A 21,570-nucleotide genomic window follows, 5' to 3' on the forward strand; every position below is an offset into this window, starting at 1 on the left:
AAGAAAACCAACCTGAGTGTGAAGTCTACACAGTGGAAAGAGGCACCTAGACATGGAGAAAGACAGATTCCCAGTACCATTATTTGAGGCTTTGGACCTACCCATGCTTGAACACTGCCTTCGTGTTTTCCGTTATGTGAGGCAATCATTAGCCAACAAAAGTTCTTAATGGACCCAGGAAGCAAAGCGTAGCTGGGAAGGAAAGATGAGTGTTGTACTACTAGAGAGGAATCTGCTTCCTTAATTCACCAATATTTCCTCCTTTGTTCCTGGAAAATGGGATTACCCTCTTCCTATTTGGGAAAAAAGTTGAATAGAAGCTTTTCAATTTCGCTTGATTTACTTTCTCTTCTATAACAGAAAGCACAGGAAAACTCTGATGTTGTGGGACCCATTTGTCAAGGTTTACTGAAAGACAAGTGGCTCAGCCTCAAAATTTCTGTTTTCTTGTTGACCACCCTGCTCTCAGGAGCAGTGGGTTCCCATCTTTTACCAAAGACTCCTGCAGGATGTTCTGGATGTTACCACGTGCTTGCCCAGGCATCGTATCGTGCCCATGCCAACTTCCTGGCTTTCATAATATACAGCAGTTCTATTACCAATGAGAAAGCTGATGGATGGTTATGTGGGAGCTCTGTAATATTTGTTTTATTTGTAACTCTAAAATATTTTCCAAAACAAAATTTTTTAAAGAAAATGTCTTGGTCAGGACTTCAGATGAGATAGGACAGATCTCAGAGTGGGTGGAGCTGGAGGCACACACACCACATTTATGAGGGAGATGTTGTCACTGATGGTTTCCTGGCTTAGTTGTGAGGAGGAAACTGTACACCAGGCAGTGGAGAACCAACGTGTCGGGGTAAGACCTCTACCCGCACAACGTGGAGACAAAGTGGGCAGGAGGGACCCGCGATGGCCCAGTTCCCCTTCTTCCTTTGAACTGTAAAACTGAAGACGGGATCTCGGTCTGAGTCAAAGGGACAGTATGCTCACAGAATTCCTGTCCCTGCTTTGCCTTGGTGAGTCTCCAGGACTAGGACAGATGGGTTTGGGTGGGTGAGAAAATTCACGGTGAAGCGGGGGTTGATGTGAAATGATATCTTCTGTGTACTGGACACATGCTACCTGTCAGAGTTTCGTGGGCTGTGGTATGACACTCCTCTGTTCTGGGGACCTGGGGAAGTGAGGTTCAGAGCCATGGGGTGATACCCTCATTTACTCAGCTAAGCAATGCAGAGCTCCCATGAGGTCTGCAAACCTGCTTGGTCCAAATACCACTCTTGCCATGAATGCTTGTTGGCATAGAGGAGGGTGGGATACATAGGGTGTGGAACTATGGGTTTGGGCACAGACCAAGATTATAAAGAAGGGCTACATCTGGGGACAATGGATGAAAAGAAAAATTTCTGACCAACCCCATTCTCTACTGATTTTAACTGTCCTCAACTTGAATGTTATGTAATCTAAGGGACCTCAGCCTGTTAATAGGAAGACCTGTGATTACTACCTTGGCTTGGTCTCGTAGGAGCTCTAGTCTGTGAGCCAGCAGTGCTACTGACCAAGCTCCCAGTTCCTCTTTTGTGAGGTGGAGCTGAGGGGTGTGTGGAGAGGATATCAGGACTTGTCATCTGCCCCGGTTCCTTCCTCCTTCGTTTGAGATACAGCCCTTCCTTTAGGTAATGCTTTGAGCCTTAGGTGTGGCTATATCCTGAGCCCCTACTGCAGGGCAGAATAAGTTGGGCAGTCGAGAGACTCACCTCATCCTGCCCGTAGTCATTTCCCGAAGTGCCAAACACCAAATAGCTTAAAACAACAGAAATCTATCCTCTCACAGTTCTGGAGGTGAGATGTCCAAAGTCAAGGTGCCAGCAGGGCTGGTTCCTTCGAGGGCTCCGAGGCCCCGAGGGAGACTCTGTTCCAGGCTCTCCTCCCTTCTGGGGATGGTAGGCAGTCCTTGGGTTCCTTTCTTGCAGATGCTTTGCTGCAATCCCTCATGTCCTCACATGGCCATCTTCCCTCCGTGTCTGTCTCTCTATAGCTCCCCACCTCTTATGGGGACACCAGTCATACTGAATTATGGGACTAGCCTACTCCCAAATAATGCTATTTCCAAATAAGTTCGCATTCACGGGTGCTAGGGGTTAGGACTTGAACCTACCTTTCTGGAGGACACAACAAATCATTATTCCATGGATGGGTCTATAATGCTTAGCAAGGCAGTCCACTTCTATAGGAAGATTCTCAGACTAGCATTGGGATTCAGATAAATTTTGGTTCTCAGTGTGACCTCCCAAAGATGCCAGACTGTAGCTGCCTACAGACTTGCTTCCAGGCTCCTGGTCCTGTCGTGACAATACTCAGAGGGAATGACACATGGCAGCTGAGAGAAAAGACCCTAACAGCCCTGAATCCCTAGGTTGGGCTGCTTTGGAAGCCAGATTCACTGTTGCACTTAATGGAGGTTTCGTGCCTAAACTAACACAACTAGTCATTTCTGCTTCTTATATCGGGTGGACTTCTGATATTTCGATCTCTATACTTCTTCAGTACAGAGGGTAAATGTACCCAACTTAATGTAAAATTTTTAAAATGTGATACAATTCACCTAAGAGTAACCGTTTAAAGTAGACAATCAAGTGGCATTTTAGACACATTTAGACATTTAGACACAATGTTGTGTAACCACCAAAAATGTTTTCATCACCCGTAAAGGAAATGCTGTACCCACAAAGCAGCCACTTGCCATCCCCCTTCCCTGGGGTGGGTGGGGGGATGCCACCCATGTACTTTCTGTCTCTCTAAATGGAGCTACTCTGCATCTATCATGTAAATGGAATCATACATGTGACTTTTCATGTCTGGATTCTTTCTCTAGGAATGATTTTTTAAAGATTTTATTTATTTATTTGTCAGAGAGAGAGCGCACAAGCAGGCAGAGAGGCAGGCAGAGGCGGAGAGAGAAGCAGGCTCCCTGCTGAGCAGGAGCCCAATGCGGGACTCGATCCCAGAACCCCGGGATCATGATCTGAGCCAAAGGCAGTGGCCCAACCGACTGAGCCACCTAGGCATCCCAGGAATGATGTTTTTAAGGTCCATCCATGATGTGTCACCACAACATTTCTTTCTACAATGGAATAGGAGAATATTTTGTATAACATAATCTGAAGAATGCTTTAGATGCAATTTTTAAGCTTTCCAGATTATGCGTTCAAAGGATCTGTAAAATCGTAATTTAACAGGAATCTGGAGATCGATTCTGGTGCTCAGTTCCAATGTGTGGGGGTGGGGCCCGGAAACCACCAAGAAATTCTTGAACACCATTTGGGTATCCTGTAATTTAACTCAGCTCTGATACTATCTACCTGGAGTCAGCATCAGATCCTGTAGGTGAGGTCTCAGTCCCGCAAGACTCCCTCCTCCCCATTTTAGATGCCAATGGCAAGTCTGGGTCATCACCTGATCAGTCAGCTATCTATCAGGAGTTCCCATGACCCCCTCTTTGGGTTTGGCTAATGTGCTAGAGAGGCACACAGAACTCACAGAAATATTTAAGTTACTGGTTGCCAGTATACTATAAACAGCTATAACTCAGGGATAACCAAATAGAAGAGATGTGGAGAACTAGGTATGGGGAAAGGGCACCAAGTTTCCACGTCCTCTCCAGGCACACCACTCTCCCTGAACCTCCCTCTGTTCATCAACCTGGAAGCCCTCTGAAACCATCCTCCCTTTTTTTTTTAAGATTTTATTTTTATTTATTTGAGAGCGAGAGGATGAGAGAGAGAGAGAGAGAGCACAAGAGGGGGAAAGTCAGTGGCAGAAGCAGACTCCCTGCCAAGCAGAGAGCCCAATGCGGGACTCGATCCCAGGACTCCAGGATCATGACCTGAGCCAAAGGTAGTCACTTAACCAACTAAGCTACCCAGGTGCCCTGAACCCATCCTTCTGAGCATTTATAGAGGCTTCATTACATAAGCACAATTGATTAAATCATTGGCCAATGGCAATTGATTCCATCTCCAACCCCTCCCCCATTCCCAGAGGTCAAGGAGATGGAATTGAATGTTCCAAGCTTGCCATACTATGGTTGGTTCCCCTGGCAACCAGCCCTCATCCTTAGGTGTGGTCCAGAAGTCACTTCATAACATAATGAAAGACACTTATATTGCATCCAACCATTGGAAAATTCCAAGGGCGTGTGTCCGGTTCATTCAGTTAGAAGAGCGTGGGACTCTTGATCTTGGGGTCATGAGTTTGAGCCCCATATTGGGTGTACAGATTCCTAAAATAAATAAATAAAAGTTTTAAAAAAAAAAAAAAACATGGTTAAGAAAATTCCAAGAGCTTTAGTAGCAGCTATGTGCCAGGAACCAGGACAAAGACCAGATGTGTATTTCTTTTTTTTTTTTTTTAAGATTTTATTTATTTGACAGAGATCACACCTAGGCAGAGAGGCAGGCAGAGAGAGAGGGAGAGGAAGCAGGCTCCCCGCTGAGCAGAGAGCCCGATGCGGGGCTCGATCCCAGGACCCTGAGATCATGACCTGAGCCGAAGGCAGAGGCTCAACCCACTGAGGCGCCCTGCAAATGTGTATTTCTTATCATAAACCACAGCATCACCTAAGTTTTTAGGGAGCTTTGGTTTCTCGTATCCCCACTGCTACCTATCTCAGTGGGAGGTGTAGCACCCAATGAGGCTGGATGTTGCTCAGAGCACATAGCTGTAAGAAGATAGATGACAGTGGCCCACCAAGAACCTGCTAAAGAGTATAAGTGTGTCAGTGGTCAGTGTCTGTAAAGAGTCTGTCGAATGACAGACACTTGGTAATTGGTGGGTTTTCATTGTACTTTTTTCCTGAGAAATGTGTTTTTTTTTCCAGTTATCCTGCATTCCCATCAATGACAGTTCCTTTTGTGTGGACAGTCCTCCTTGTCTATGTCCACTGTGGTCCCTTGTTAGGAAAGAGGGACAAGTTCTGAGAAATCCAACACATAGCATGGAGACCATAGTTAATCATTCTGTGTTCTCACCCCAGACACACACGCACGCACACACGGAGGGTCACTCTAGGAGCTGATGGATGTGTTAATTGGCTTTGATTGTGGTAATTTTTCTATGTATGTGTGTGTATATACATATAGATCATGTTGTGTAACAAGTATATATAGTTTTATTTGTCAAAGAAAGAGAACCTCTCTCTCGCCTTTACACCCTATTCTCCAGTAGGGTTTCATAAGGCAAAATGAACTAAAGGCATCTGTGCACTTATTTTAAAAAGGGGTGGTCACTGTTTGAGCAGAATATTGGGTGATACCAGAGCTGACACAACATGAGTCTAAAAACGGGTTTGTTGGGGGAGGACTAAAAAGGGAACATGAGACCTAGGACCCCCTGACGACCCAGAGGATGATTTCCTACCTATAAATCCCACCACTGTCACTGCAAGTTTGGCCTCAGTGCACCTTTTTTCTTGGTGAAACTTGGGGGGTTCTGTGTTGTGAGTTAACCCCTGAGTTTAAGCAAGGGCCAGGTGTTCTGAGATATTCTCACATCTAGAGAAATTCTAGCTTCACTGCTTGACAGACCCCCAAGACAGGTTTCCCATATTTTCATCCAAGGGATGACCTTCCTATCCCAGAATGAAATACACAGAACAGAACACAGGAGAGGTAGGGCCTGACGTTTGTGAAGAGGTTTGTAAACCTCCCCTCTTACTCAACATAGACCCTGAGATGACTCCAGGTCACGGAGTAGAAGTCACATGTAGAAGGAGCATTTAGGACCGTGAAAGTTTTGAACTCCTTGCGAAAAGAAGAATCTTGTCAGAGAGAGTGACTTCTCTCCATTTGAATCAGGGAGGAAGCCCTCTGCTCACACTCCACAGTAAAATAACGACTGTGTTATTTAAGTGGCCAGGGTGAAAAGAGCAGTCATGGAAAGCAGGAGAAGAAAATATAGGCAAATGTGTAATGATGTCTAGGCGGTGAAAGAAAGCCTGATCATGAAAGCAACACCATAAATGGGTAAAGGCTGTTGGAACTTTGTACGTAAATGTAACTCCTGAATGAGAAACAATGGGACATAAGCAAAAGGTAAAAAAATCAATCCAAGGAAGTGCCTCCAAGAAACAGGATAGATCTCTAACAAATTAGCCACACGTTCTCTGCCTGATATGTACTCAAAGATGAGTATACAATCCATGTCTCATGAGGGTTTCTCTTCCAGGGCTCAGCCTGGGCTTTGAAGATGAGAAAAAGAATGGTGAGTTTTCTCACCTATCTGTTCCTGCAACCCAGATTTTCTCTTTCATGCTCTGAATTCTGGGAGGGCACTGGTGGTCATCATGATGAAGAGTCAGACTAACTCTGAATTCTTTCCAGAGACACTTCCCAAGCCCTCCCTCAGTGCCTTGTCCAGCTTAGTGGTGGGATACAGAGGCAACGTGACCCTGAGGTGCCAGTCTCACTTCCAGAATGTGACATTCGTGCTGGGGAAGCTGCAGGACTCCAGGTACAGGCAGGAGCAGAGGTCCACAGGACACAAGGCTGAGTTCCTCCTTACTCACCTGGAGCCGAAGGATGCTGGGATGTACTTTTGCGCCTACAAGACAATGGTCTCCCAGGAGTGGTCAGGGGAGAGCGAATACCTACAGCTCAAAGTCAGAGGTGAGAAAGGCTGCCTCGGGTTTGCTCTTGAGGCATATATTTCCTGTGCTGTGATGGAACCTGGCTGGGCAAGGAAAAGTCCGGGAAATGGACAGATGTGACCACTTGAATGTAAAATATGGTGGAAATAGGAAGTGAGTGTGGGGAAAGGTTCTCATCAGAGATTCTGAGTGTGGATCAACGAGGTGGAAGTGGGAGTGTTTTAGAATAGAGTTTTAGGGGACCTGGGTGGCTCAGTGGGTTAGGCATCTGCCTTCAGCTTGGATCATGGTCCTGGGGTCCTGGGATCAAGCCCCATGGTGGGCTTCCTGCTCAGTAGGAAGCACGCTTCTCCCTCTTCCTCTGCCACTCCCCCTGCTTATGCTCTCCTTCTCTCTGTCAAATAAATAAATAAAAATTTTTAAAAAGAATATAGGTATGAATAGAAAATTTGAGGTAGAGTATGGCCAAAGATGAAGAGATGATTGTCATTGAGAAAAAGATAGTTTGGGGGCACCTGGATGGCTTAGTTGGTTAAGTGTCTGCTTTCAGCTCAGATCGTCCTGGGGGAGCCTGCTTCTCCCTCTCGTTCTGCCCCGCCCTGCCCCCTGCTTGTGCTCTCTCTCACGTTCTTGCTCTCAAATAAATAAATAAATAAAATCTTTGAGAGAGAGAGAGAGAAAGATAGTCTGTTAGAGTTCCCAAGAAGAGGGGTATAGCCATGCCACATAGGACCACATAGAGACGCACCAAGGACAGTCAAGAAACAGAGGGAGGAGGAAAACTGGGCAAGAGTCTTTACTGAGGTTTCTGTGGGAAGGAACAGACTTAAGATTGGCTCTGGTGTATAGAGGTTGTCCCTGATTGTCTGGTATCTGACAGGGAATCTCGACCCAGAGTGTGAGAGCCATAGAGGAGGTGGTTGGCAGTATGAGCTCTGGAATGGTTGGTTTGCACAGAGGGGTGTGCTTGGGGAAGTGGATACCCTCGGTGGGGGATCTCTGCAGGGTCAGCAATGCCCCAAGATATCAAAGTGTCACATTCAGAAAATAAAATCTGTGGTTAATAGAAAGATGGGTAAGAATGTCCCCAGGTGCTTTGGAAAAGAGGAATCCCTGGTCCTTCCCTTCACCCATGTTGCTTTGGCCTCTTCAGGATCAGTCCTAAACCTCCCCTCTTACTCAACATAGACCCTGAGATGACTCCAGGTCACGGTATGAGACTCTGATGTCTGATTGCATATGACAGACCCAATTGTATTGTTATAGTTCTGCTGAAAACAGAACTCCCAGAGCCACTACAAGTTGAGAAAACAAGAAAAATCCAAACTGACTATCAGGACGGCATAAGACATCCCTCGTTTTTGACCCCCCCCAACTTTAACAACAGAAATTTGGCATCCATCCACAAACCGAAGTGCCTTTGTGGGAGTTGTGGGATCTGGCACCACACAGCAAGGGACCCGAGAGGAGTCTCACCCACCTGTGCATTGAGTAATAGGCAGACAGAGCTCAGTACCAGCTGTGGGACCTGAAGGAGACTGTAAATTAATTCCAGGTCCTGTTGGCCATGGCCTAGAAGCACCTGGAGACTTGGGCAATCACCTATGGGCAAGAGAATCTCCGTAGAAGTCTATAAACCAAGACTGAATCATGAAGAAATAGAAAATCCGAACAGATCAATAACAGATAAGGAGATTGCTTCAATAATCAAAAACCTCCCAATGAAGAAAAGTGACCAGATGGTTTCACTGGTGATTTCCACCAGGCATTTAAAGAAATAACACCAATCCTTCTCAAAGTCTTACTAAAAATGGAAGATGTTGGGGTACCTGCCTGGCTCAGCCGGTAGAGCATGTGACTCTTGATCTCAGAGTCATGAGTTCAAGCCCCATGTTGGGTGTGGAGCCTACTTAAAAAAAATTGAAGGGGCACCTGCATGGCTCAGTGGGCTAAGCCTCTGCTTTTGGCTCAGGTCGTGATCCCAGAGTCCTGGGATCGAGCCCCACATCGGGCTCTCTGCTCAACAAGAAGCCTGCTTCCCTTCCTCTCTCTCTGCCTGCCTCTCCGCCTACTTGTGATCTCTGTCTGTCAAAAAAATAAATAAATAAATAAATAAAATCTTTAAAAAAAACCTCGAAGATGTGGGAACATTCCTACATTCATTTCATGAGACCAGCATTACCTATACCAAAGCCAGATAGTGACACTGGGAGAAACCTACAGAGCAATGTCCCTCATGGACACAGAGGCAAAAATTCTCAACAAAACCTTAGCAGCCAAATTCAACAGCACATTAAGAAGATCTTACATTATGGTTAATTGGGATTTATCCTTGGGGTGCAAGGATGGTTCGACGTACACAATCAGTAAATGTCATAGACCATTTTAACGAATGAAAGACAAAAAGACTATAATCATCTCAATAGAGGCAGAAAAAGCATTTGACAAAACACAATGTCCTTTCAAGATGAGAACCTCTCCACAAATCAGGTATAAAAGCAATGCATCTCAACATGACAGGACATACACAGCTAGCATCGTACTCGAAGGCGAAAGGTCAAAATCTTTCCTCTGAGAACAGAAACAGGACGAGGACGTCCACTCCTACCTCTCCTAGTCAACATAATACTGGAGGTCCTAGCCCTAGCAATCAGGCAAAACAAGGAAATAAAAGGCATCCAAACTGGAAAGGAAGAGGGACAACTGTCTTTATTTGTAGGTGATATAATGTTATACATGGAAAATCCTAAAGACTCAACCAAAAGACCTGTTAGATCCTGAATAACCAAAGCAATACTGAGAAAGAAGAATAAAGCTGGGGCTAATGTAATACTGATTTCAAACTATACTACAAAGCTATGGGCGCGCCTGGGTGGCTCAGAGGGTTAAGCCTCTGCCTTCAGCTCAGGTCATGATCCCAGGATCCTGGGATCGAGCCCCACATCGGGCTCTCTGCTCAGCGGGGAGCCTGCTTCCCCCTCTCTCTCTGCCTGCCTCTCTGCCTACTTCTGATCTCTCTGTCTCTCTGTCAAATAAATAAATAAAATCTTTTTTAAAATTTTTAAAAATTTATTTGACAGACAGAGATCACAAGTAGGCAGAGAGGCAGGCAGAGAGAGAGGAAGGGAAGCAGGCTCCCCACTGAGCAGAGAGCCCGATGCGGGGCTCGATCCCAGGACCCTGGGATCATGACCTGAGCCGAAAGCAGAGGCTTTAACCCACTGAACCACCCAGGCGCCCCTAAAATCTTTTTTAAAAACTGTCATGTGATAGCAAGGATTTTAGGCTACTGAATAGCCATTATATAACCTATGAAAATAACAGAAGTGCATAAAACAATATTTTTTAAAAAAAGCTACAGTAATCCAAATGGTGTGACATTGGCATAAAAATAGACACATAGATCAATAGAATGGAATCGAGAGCCAACAAATGATGTTGGAAAACAGGATAACCACATGCAGAGGATCAACCTGGACCCTCATCTTGCGCCACTCACAAAAATTAACTCAAAATGTATTAAAGACTTAAACATAGGACCCCAAGACATAAAACCCCAAGAAGAAAATGGGAAAAGCTTCATTACACGACTTTGGCAATGATTTTTTTTTATATGACCCATAAACCATGAGAAAACGAATGCAAAAATAAACAAGAGGGATTGCATCAGGCCAAAAGCTTCCACACAGCAAAAGAAACAGTCAGCAAGATGAGGAGACAACCTACCAAATGGGAGAAAATATTTGTAAAATGGTGGTGCTCCTTTCCGGGATAGGGAAGGCTGGCAAGGAATAGGACTGGAAGGGGTAAAATTAGTGAGATCACTTATAAATGTTTTGTTATTAAACATAATATGATAAAAATAATGGGAAACTCAGGAGTACTAAAAAAAGCCGTCTGGGGGTGACTGGGTGGCTCAGTCATTGAGCATCTGACTCTTGATTTTGACTCAGGTCATGATCTCAGCATCATGAGATCAAGCCCCATGTCAGGCTCTGTGCTCAGCATGGAGTCTGCTTGAGTTTCTCTCCCTCCGCCTCTCCCCACCCTTCAAATAAATAAATAAATACAATCTTAAAAAAAAAAAAGAGCCATCTAATATTATGGCCCAGGTTTGGGGACCCAGTGAGCATCCCAAGGGGAAAATGGGAAATGGGAAGTGGGGAAGGGAAATGGGAAAGACATTTTCCGCTTCCCAAAGGGGGCTTAGAGTCCATAAGCAGAATAAGAGGACCTATGTCCCCAAGATTTCCACTCAATCACTGACTTTGTCCCCCCTGCATTTTGTTTTCTAGATGTCCACGATGGACATGGAGCTACGGGAGTAAAAAGTGGTAAGATAATCTGAGAGATATTTTTCCAATTTTTATCCATCACATGAGGCAGGCAGTCCCCTTTGGTTAAAAGGCACAGAAGAACTTTGATGCTTGGTTTCTCACTGTGATAGGGAAGATGACTGCCTTTCTGGGAAGACGACCCCCAAGCTCCTCGTGGGTTAAGGAAAAGCCGACAAGTAAAACAGTTAGAGGCGTGTTTGTCTTTTTACGTAGTGAAACACCATGGTGGAGTCTTGTGAAGACTGGGGATGAGCTTGTGTGTCCGGTTTGGGCAACAGGATGGGGACCCGTGGAGCCCAGGTGCTTTGGGAATGTGTGTGATCAAGGATTTGCTAAAACTTTAGAGTTCCAAAAACAGGTGAATATTAAGTTATTTTTCTCTGATGTTGCTTTTCCATGAAGAGTTGACTAAGAGTCTATCCTTGGAGATGCTTGTAAAAGTTAGAACTTTTGACATCTTTGGATGAAAACAGCTCATCCAGATTTTAATGGCCAAATATATAATGTAAGTTGGCATCTAGTTGCTTACTTAATTCCTGCAACTCATAACCTCCCTGTAATCTACTCCAACGAGCCAAAATTGTCCAAGGCTGTCATTAGAGTCTATGCTAGAACAACTTTTTTTTTTTTTAAGGTATCTCCCAAAATGTCCTTGCAAAATAAGTAATAGCCTTTGAAAATGTTTTCATTCGGTATTAGCAGACTTGGGGAATGAGCTCTACTCCAGCCTTATGAACATAAGTCACACCAGGAATGTTTTCTGGGAGAAATCTGAAATTGGATCAAGTCAAGGACCACGGAAGTACCAGAAATAAGGCAGGAAGTCTAGCGACGGGTGAGGGGAAAGAGGAAGAGGAACATTCTTCTTTTTGGCTCTCGCATTACTTATTTTCTTTCTTTTGTATTGATTTGTAATTCACATCCCATAAATCCAGCCTTTTAAAGTACACGATTTGGTGGCATTTGGCACATTCACAAGGTTGTGCAACCAACGCCACTCTATCATTCCAGAACATTCTCATCCCCCCCAAACGGACTCTCCTTCCCCATCAGCAGTCTCTCCCCATTCCCTTCCCAATGATGGACATTTGGGTTGTTCATACCTCTCAGGTATCGCAATTAAGGCTACTATGACCTCTGGGGGCGGGGGGGACAAGCACCTGTTTGAGTTCCTGCTTCCAGTGTTCTTGGATATCTACCTAGGAGTAGAATTGCTGGGACATATGGTAACTCTATGTTTAACTTCTCGAGAAACTGCCAAATTGTTTTCCAATGTGGCCGCACCAATTTACATTCCCACCAGTAATACATGTGGGTTCCAATATCTCCACATCCTTGCCAACATTTATTTTCCTTTCATTTTATTATAGACATCCTAGTGGGTGTGTAGATCATTTCTTGAGATGTACTTTCTGAGCTCAAATTTACACCGCAGCAATTCTAAATGGAATAAAGTCTTTAAGCACAGATAGGATGCTCCCAGCCCATACAGAGGGTCGCATATGTGCATATAAGGCCCGGCTTCCTCTCTGCTGCCTGAGGCCTCATTTATGCCCGTCGCAAGCTTTATCCCACCGCTCCCTGTGATTCCTTCATGGCTACACCAGAGACCCTTGCTAATTTATTCTAGCAGTTTGTAAAGAGCAGTGGGAAATTTGGCCAGGAAACATGGATGTCTCAGGATGAACGAAGATCAGCAGGCTGTGGTGCCGTAGGAAGGGGAACGTCTTGTGATGGTTTACTTCTCCCTTCTAGTGAGGGGCTGGGGGAGAGAAGCCCAAGGCCAGATGAACGGTAAGCAGGGCTGATGTCTGGAGCAGCTGTTCCCACCCTGCTTTCTTTTTCTTTCTTTTTTTTTTTTTTTAATATTTTATTTATTTATTTGACAGAGATCACAAGTAGGCAGAGAGGCAGGCAGAGAGAAAGAGGAGGAAGCAGGCTCCCTGCTAAGCAGAGAGCCTGATGCGGGGCTCCATCCCAGGACCCTGAGACCATGACCTGAGCTGAAGGCAGAGGCTTAAACCACTGAGCCACCCATGTGCCCCCCCACCCTGCTTTCTTAGGCTCCCGGAGAGGCACTGAGAGTTTGCTGCTTTGAGGGTCTCTTGGATTCAGTGCCACCAAAAGATTCAAAGAAGTATTGATGTGAAAGTGACAGTGTAGGAGGTGCCGGGGAAGGAGGGCTGAGAAGAAAAGGACTGAGCAAGAGTGCGATATCCATGTCCCTCCCTGGTGCCTTTTGCACTGTGCTGGGCTAGGGGGTTCAGGCAGTCCTGGGAAAGAGGTGTCCCTGGGATACAGAGATCCCGAGGCATTCGGGGTCCTTCCTGGCAGTCTCCCGACAATGAGATGCAAATGTTCACATTGGAAAGTGAAAGAAACCATGATCCAGAGAGCATAAAAATGGCAAAGGGAGTGGAGGAGCGCTGGCATCCTCCGTGACAGAGGGAGACAGGTGTGGGTGGGATATGAGGGGGAAAAATAATCATTATCACTACAATCTCATTCCTACACATTGAGTCAGGTTTTAGACTCTGCTTTGAAGCCAGTGCTTTCCATCACTACTCAGCTCTTCAAGTTCCGTGTTCTCATCCCGCCCCTCTCCTTACCCTCCCTTCTGGAGGCATAACTGACCAAAGTGTGCACGTGATGGTCTGATCTCCAGGACTTACTCCTCTGTTCACTGGAAGCCGGTAGCCTTTTACCAGCCTCTTCCCACCTCCCCACCCGCCACCCTCCTTGGCCCCTGGCAACGACCACTCTACTCTCTGCTTCTACAAGTTCAATTGAAAGATTTTTTTTTCTTTGTTTCAGATTCCTTGCATAAGTAGAATCTAATCAGGTAGTATTTGCTTTCGTTTGGCTTGTCTCCTCAGCATAATGCATCTGCAGGATTTTCTACTTTTTTTATGGCTGAATAATACCTCAGTACACATACCATTTAACTCTTGAACTCTTGAGTGTGGATTTTCATTCCTCTGGGATGGGACTTATCGTTCTCTCTGCGGCATCACAGTGACAGGGGTAAATGTACGTCTCCCCAGAGTGTGAGGTCACTTCTCTGGTGTTTCCACACCCAGAGGCCAGCACGGAGCTACCCATCCCAGCTATGGAGTCCGAGCAATTCCCTTAACTTCTGCATACTTTGTTCAGGTTAGAATGAAATGGGAACAGTAAAGCTACCTTGTATGTTTCTTTCTTAAATTTAATGTTATTTTGTTTAAATTCAAATAATTAATGTGTAATGTATTATTGGTTTCAGAGGTAAAGGTCAGTGAGTCATCAGTCTTATATAACACCCAGTGCTCATTCCATCACGTGCCCTCCTTAATGCCCATCACCCAGTTACCCCATCCCCCCACCCACCTCCCCTCCAGCAACCCTCAGTTTGTTTCCTAGAGTTAAGAGTCTGTTAAGGTTTGCCTCCCTCTCTGATTTCTTCTTGTTTCATTTTTTCCTCTCTTCCCCTATGCTCCCCTATTTTGCTTCTTGAATTCCACATATCAGTGAGATCATACAATAATTGTCTTTCTCTGATTGACTTATTTCGCTCAGCATAATACCCTCTAGTTCCATCTACGTCATTGCAAATGACAAGATTTCATTTTTTTGATGACTGAGTGATATTCTATTGTGTATATATAGACCACATCTTCTTTATCCGTTCATCTGTCGAGGGACATCTGGGCTCCTTCCACAGTTTGATTATTGTGGACACTGCTGTTATGAACATTGGGGTGCAGGTGCCCCTTCTTTTCACTACATCTGTATCTTTGGGGTAAATACCCAGTAGTGGAATTGCTGGGTTGTTAAGGTAGCTCTATTTTTAACTTCTTGAGGAACCTCCACACTGTTTTTCAAAGTGGCTGTACCAGCTTGCATTCCCACCGTCCCATGTGCTTCCTGTCAAGATGAGAAGGACGTGTGAAGCCCCTACCACGGAGAGGCTCACCATAAATAATCAGAATTATTGATACGGCTGAAAGGTTTATTAGGGATTTCCTTTGGGCGAGGCCCTCTCTTCGAGTGCCCACCCAGTTAACCCTCTGCTATCCAGTCCAATGGCTACTGTTCTTATCCTCACTTTGAAGAGGGAAATGGAAAGTCAGAGAGATTAAGGAAATTCCCATAGTCATTGGAAGTCCCAGCTCAGAAGTGGTAGCAGCAAGTTCTGGAAGCCAGGGTATCTGCCTCCTCGCACCTGTGGGGCTGAACTTGATCAGGGTGTCTCAGGAGCCAAACTGATTCTATGACCTGCTCCTCCCCCATCAGCCAACAGATTGATCTTCGCCGCCACCTTCAGCTGCCTTTCCATTTCCGTCCTCTTCCTCGCCGTCTTCTTCATCAACAGATGCACCCAGCATGGTGAGTTCAGGGAAGCACTGGTTTGTTTGCTTGTTTAATAAATAGGCTTCACACCCAGCATGGGGCCCACGCAGGGCTTGAACTCATGGCCCTGAGATCAAGAGCCAGACACTTAACTGACTGAGCAACTCGGGCACTCCAGGGAGCCCTGGTTTTAAACACTGGGGAAGGGGAATGAAGTGACGGATTTTCTCATTACACAAATCCCTCCCCATTTGTTGTTGTTGTTGTTTTGTAGGTTCGTCACATGGAGACTCCACCAAGAGGTAGATATACTTGACGAATCTTATGTCCCTCCCTTCTCCCTTCTCCGGAACCATGTTTGCACTTCTGTGATTCCCATGCCTCTTCTCTCCAAAGCCCTGTCCTCTCCCTCAGTCTTCAGATCCCTAATGTGTTTCTGTCTCTTAGAACCAGCCATTCCGAATTTCCCAAGCAGGAGGCTACAGGTGAGTGGTAAGGGAAGAAACCACAAGGGAATCGTGGGATGGGAAGAGTAAGTCTCACTCCTACAATCCGAGACCTGATTTTTTTTTTCCTTTCACTCATATGCAGATTTATCCAACCTGGAGAGGATATCTGTCTCGGTGAGTTCTCCCCACGAGGTCACTTAGCACCATAGGCTGACCCTGTCTGCCTCCTGGTTTAGCCCACATTCTGGTTACTTGGATGCCCTCAGTTCACACGACTGACAAGAGGCCAATTAACATTGTGTTTAAAAAGCATGTGCCTTGACCAAACTCATCAAAACAGAGGGTAGAATAAGTGGTTACCAGGGGTGGGAGAACTGGGGAGATGTTGGCCAAAGGGTACAGACTTGCAACTAGTAGATAAGTTATCGTGGAGATGTGACGCACAACACCGTGATTATAGCTCACAATGCTGTATTATAAACCTCAGAGTTGCTAAGAGACTAGGTCTTAATTGTTCTCACTGCAAAAAAGAAATTGTAATTTTGCAGCAGGATGGAGATGTTAGCTGACATCATGTTGCAATATATAAATGTATCAAATCAACCCATGGTCCCCCTTAACCACATACAATGCTATATGTTAGTTATAGCTCAATAATTCAACAAAGAAACACCTGCTTTGTATCCCACAGTAGCTGGGTTCCAACTCCCCATGGCTACTATTTACCGCCAATATGGTCTGAGACAACTCATGAAACCCCAGTGATTCGGACGCTTTATTCCCTCCCTTATCTAACGGGGATCAAAATCCCCCATGAAAAGGCCTGTGTGAATCCAGTGACACACTAAACATAAAGGGTTTGCTGGAATTTCTGGCAAGTTTTAAAACTTCAGATGGATAGCATGAAAGCATTGATTAACAAATGTTAATCGATGTACATCAATCAATTTTTTCTATTTAAAAAACTGCTTACTTGTCCTTTAACTATCATTAACTAAGTCCTTAACATAAGTCCTTACTTGTCCTTTAACTATCATTAACTATCATTAGTTAACTATCCATTAACTATCATTACCTCTAAGAGCAACTATCAGATGACATTTGTACATTTTTCCATAGGACACAGAGGTTCCTTGGTCCATTCTGTATGCCAAAGCACGTGAAAAGGGGCATTAGCAAAAGGTGCAAACTGTTCGCTGTTGTACTTGAAAAATATCTACGCCCATGGTGTTCATTGAGATACGTATATATTTTTTAAAAGGCATAGAAAAACATAGTTCACAGGTTCACAAATGAACCATCAATGAGCAAATCTAGTCTATGTTAAATGTTGGGTAAATGACATTGATTAGCAACTTGTTGATAATAATAATATTATAATAACATGATATTATGGTGGGGCACCTCACCATACAGTGAAATTCTATTCAACAACAACAACGACAAAAAGGGAAGAAACTAGTGAAAGATCCATGTGCTAAATGAATACACTGCAAAACCATTTAACTAAATTATGAAAAGAGCCAGATACAGGAGACTGTCCATTGTCCCATTCCTGTAAACTCTTCCGAGGGAGTAATTCAATAACCGGCTGTGGCTAGAGCCAGGAGGGCGGGTATAACCACACCCAGGAGGGCGGGTATAACCACACAGGCACAAAGGGAACTTTTTTGGTAACGAATGTCCTAAAAGTTATTCTGGTGAGAGCTACCTCATTCCACAGATCCACTCACTAAAGGTCATCAAATGGCACACCTCTGTTAGGCAAATTTCATGGTATATGAATTATATATCAATAAAATTGTTTTTTAAATAGCGTGATATTAACACAACCAATAGGTATTCTTATGGGATGGGAGTTCTTATTCTCAACCCCATACATTTGCAATGACTTTTCTTGGTACCAGTCATTAGTAGTGTTGTATGATTAAAACTAGAGTCAAACCCCTCATCCTCCCCAAGACCACAGCCGTTCCCGGAATGGGGCTGTCCAGTAGGACGTGCCGCAGTAATGGACGCGTCCTACGGCTGTGTTATCAGATACAGCAGCCCCTGGCTACATGTGGCTATTGTACACGCAAAATGCATCTGGTATGACTGAGGATCCACGTTTTAAGTTAAATGTAATTTTAATTCACTTAAATGTCAGTCACCCTATGTGGCTTGTAGGTACCATATTGGACAGCTAAGCTCTAAAAGACCGTCTCTTTCCCCCAAAGACTGAAAGACCCCCCCAGGGAGGGAGCCATGCTGATCTCTACCTGAGGCAGTCTCTGTCCTCTGCCGAGGAGCCCCAAGATCTTGTGAATGTGCAGTGTGACAGGTAAAGGAGGACAGCCGGAGCCCTAGAAGAAGGAGAACGTGCGCTAAGATGGTGGAATGACTGGTCTCATGGAAAACAGGTCACTTCACGTCCTTGGCTCATAATCCATAGTAACAAAATTAAAGTTCTGCTTTTTTGCTTCCATGCCTCTCAAGAATTACTGGCTGGGTTTTCCCAAAATCTGGAGTGTGACTTTAGTATGGATTGACTTGAAACATGTCCTGTATCTACGGGCTGATGGTACTGTTCTAGCCACTTACGGGATTCTGGATGGCACCCCAAACAAATAGAAAGATCATTCCCCAGAAAAGCCCATTGGTTGCTGTTGGGTGAGGCCCCCATAGACAGAGGGATTTTTGAAAAGGAGCGCAAGGTGGGCACCTGGGTGGCTCAGTCTGTTAAGCATCTGACTCTTGGTTTCAGCTCAGGTCATGATCTCAGGGTCCTGGGATTGAGCCCCACGTCAGGCTCCTTGCTCAACACAGAGTCTGCTTGAGATTCTCTCTCTCATGCTCTCTCTTGCTCTCTCTCAAATAAATTAAATCTTAAAAAAAAAAGAAAGAAAGAAAGAAAAGGAGCACAAGATACAAGCCACAAAGATGGACACTCAACGGTGAACTAACCAAAGCAACTGTAAGAAGCGTGCACCAGGGTAAGCCCCAAGCTGTGTTTGGTTCATGATCCTTCCAAGCAGTGCTGGGCAGCCCTCTAGTCCCAAAGCCAAGACCAGTTTTCTTGTTGACATGAACAGAAGCGCTTTCTCAGTGTTGTCATATTTCTGTTCTTATTATTTCTTTAAAACCAAAGGATGCGGGGTGCCTGGGTGGCTCAGTGGGTTAAAGCCTCTGCCTTCATGAGCAATGGCTCAGGTCATGATCCCAGGGTCCTGGGCTCCAGCCCCACATCGGGCTCTCTGTGCTGCAGGGAGCCTGCTTCCTCCCCTCTCTCTCTGCCTGCCTCTCTGCCTACTTGTGATCTCTGTCAAATAAATAAATAATTAATAAATAAATAAAATAAAACCAAAGGATGCAATGGAGCTAGACTTACCAAGTACGTGTGGATTTTGTCAGTTGGCACCCACTCATTAACTTATTGTATTATGCTGCTGTAAGGACTTTTCTGAGCGTGGACTTTTTTCTGCGGCAGTGACTCGGAATGGCCAGCTGCATGCAAACGCAAGTAAGTGAACTCTGCTTCCGCTTACATCACCCGATCAGGATTGAAAGTCATTTTTTTTCATCTCTGAGTGAACAAAAGTGGAAGAATTTGGGATGCACATATAAATATTCTTAACTCACAAGCACATGCTGGGCAACTTTCCTCTTTTTAGGTTTTTAATTATGAAATAATTCGACCATAAAGGAAAACACCAAACTACAGAAATGGAAATATGCACACTATACTTACTTTCTAGATGTTTTTTGCTATGTTTCATGACGCCCACTCCCAATCTGTTTTCCTTCCTCTCTTCCCCAGAGGTGACCTTTATGCATGTTATTATATGTTATTCTTATCCATTTTCTCATACTTTTACTACACAGACATCTACTGATTGTCAGTATATGGCAATATTCTATGTGTTAACATATACACGTATATGGGATCCTCTTGTATATTATAATTCTGTGACTTTTTATTGTCCCCAATATGATGCTGTTGGAAATCCAGGTGAATTCTGTGGGTCTAGCTCATAGACCCATACAGCTCATTGCTGGCCATACAGAAGTCAGCTGTTGGCCATACCATGGAATATTGCTCAACCCCAAAAGGAATAAAGCACCATGACTTGCCACTGAACATGAACGAACCTTGAAAACATTACACTCAGTCAAAGAGCCAGTCACAAAAAGCTATGTACATGCTGTAGGAGTCCATTCCTGTGAGATGCCAGAAAAGGCAGACCCTCAGACACAGAGAGCAGACTCACTCATGCCTGCCAAAGGGCTGAGGGAAAGGAGAAAGTGGATGGAGTTTCTCTTTGGGGGGTGACAGAAATGTGGAATTAGAAGCCGGTGATGGTTGCACATCCTTGTGAATATGCGTCTTTAAAAAATGCTGAATTGGATGCTTTAGAAGTGTAGATTGTACAGTATGTGAATTGTATCTCAATAAACCAAATTTGCACAAAGAACTAGTTGGCTGCACCAATCATGGCTTCTCTTGAGTCCTTCCTCCACGACTAGATGTTTGGGCTGTTTCCGGGGCTTTGCTATCAGCAAAATGCTGCAATAGACGTCCTATCCACAAGTGTGATCTCTTGGTGGCATATTTAGGAGTAAAACCTGTCTTTTGTGCTATCTACACCTTTAATCCCACTAGGAGAGCCAGACTGAGACCTAGTAGTTTTCCCTATTTTTACTTCCACCAGGGATGTATAAGTTCCCAGTTCCCCACGTCCTTGCCAATTCAGAAATATATTAAACCTGATAATTTTTGCTGATTAAAATAGATGAACTCATAACCCACTTTAAGCTGCCTATATAAAGATATCTCATGGTTGTTTTAATTTGCATTTTCCTGAGTATGAGTGAGGCTTATTGACCATTTAGGGTTTCTTTTCTGTAAATGGATGATTTCCATCCATTGTCCACTTTTCTGTTGGTCTTTTCCTTTCTGATTTATATATGTATACCAGGCACATCTTTCCTTTGTAAGCTGTATGCTGCAAAGACCTCCTTGAAGCCTGTGACATATTTTCATCCCTTCTGTATCTTTTAATGTTACCTATTCAAAGTAATTCATCTTTTAATTTATATGTCAAGGGACTTCCCATTGTCTTGACTAGCTTTACATGATGCGTATACTCCCCTGTATCTTCTAAATTAACATTTTTTAAATTTCATTTTTCATATGTAAAGCATCTGATATTAATTTTTGTCTAAGGTGTGAGGGAGGGATCTAATTTTTCCACTTGGAAAACCAACTACCCTAGTACCCTTTATTGAAAGACCCATTCTTTTTCCACTCAGTTTGTGTCTTTAATCTGCTGAAACATGCTCACTTCTGTTTCATCCGCACTGCCTTCCTTCATTAGCCTACTTTAAACTCTTGGATGGAAATGACGAAAGGAGAAACTTGATTTAAAAAGACTTGAAAACAATAAAGGAAAAGGTGAGATGCCTGGCTGTCTCAGTTGATGGAACATGTGACTCCTGATCTTGGGGCTGTGAGTTCAAGCCCCACCTTGGTTGTGGAGATAACATTTATCTTTTTTAAAGATTTATTTATTTATCTGAGAGAGAGAGAGAGAGAGCGCACACACATGCACATGGCAGGGAGGGGCAAAGGAGAGAGAGAGAGAGAATCTCAAGCAGGCTCCCCAGGGTGCACAGAGCCTGACAAGGGGCTTGATCTCAAGACCTGCAGATCATGATCTCAGCAGAAACCAAGAGTCAGATGGTTAACCAACTGAGCCACCACCCAGGTGCCCCTAGAGATTACGTTTAAAAAAAAAAAAAAGAGGGAGGGAGGGAGGGAAAGAAGGAA

At 44.5% G+C, this 21,570-nt stretch overlaps 1 protein-coding gene across 2 annotated transcripts; it reads left to right on the top strand.

Annotated features, from left to right (window-relative positions):
* Positions 1–808: 808 nt before the first annotated feature.
* Positions 809–18,222, top strand: LOC116861827 (V-set and transmembrane domain-containing protein 1-like). Of its 2 annotated transcripts, XM_032848695.1 has the most exons (9): positions 809–1,019; positions 6,226–6,261; positions 6,381–6,665; positions 10,942–10,980; positions 15,256–15,348; positions 15,587–15,614; positions 15,760–15,797; positions 15,904–15,935; positions 17,981–18,222. In XM_032848695.1, exons 1-9 carry the CDS (start codon positions 986–988, stop codon positions 18,086–18,088), a joined length of 693 nt encoding a protein of 230 aa, XP_032704586.1. In that variant the 5' UTR covers positions 809–985; the 3' UTR covers positions 18,089–18,222. The 2 variants fall into 2 exon arrangements, with proteins under 2 accessions (XP_032704586.1, XP_032704587.1); XM_032848696.1 differs by lacking the exon at positions 10,942–10,980.
* Positions 18,223–21,570: the final 3,348 nt, after the last annotated feature.

The sequence above is a fragment of the Lontra canadensis genome, unplaced genomic scaffold, assembly GCF_010015895.1.
Source record: "Lontra canadensis isolate GAN:19392208 unplaced genomic scaffold, GSC_riverotter_1.0 scaffold206, whole genome shotgun sequence".
NCBI lineage: Eukaryota > Metazoa > Chordata > Mammalia > Carnivora > Mustelidae > Lontra > Lontra canadensis.

What these genes read in the sequence shown, in the direction of transcription:
- LOC116861827 (XM_032848695.1), top strand. Translation starts at nt 986, where the DNA reads ATGCTCACAGAATTCCTGTCCCTGCTTTGCCTTG. An exon ending in CCTACAGCTCAAAGTCAGAG is followed by an intron (nt 6,666 to 10,941) that starts GTGAGAAAGGCT and finishes TTTGTTTTCTAG; the next exon opens with ATGTCCACGATGGACATGGA. An exon ending in CATGGAGACTCCACCAAGAG is followed by an intron (nt 15,615 to 15,759) that starts GTAGATATACTT and finishes TCTGTCTCTTAG; the next exon opens with AACCAGCCATTCCGAATTTC.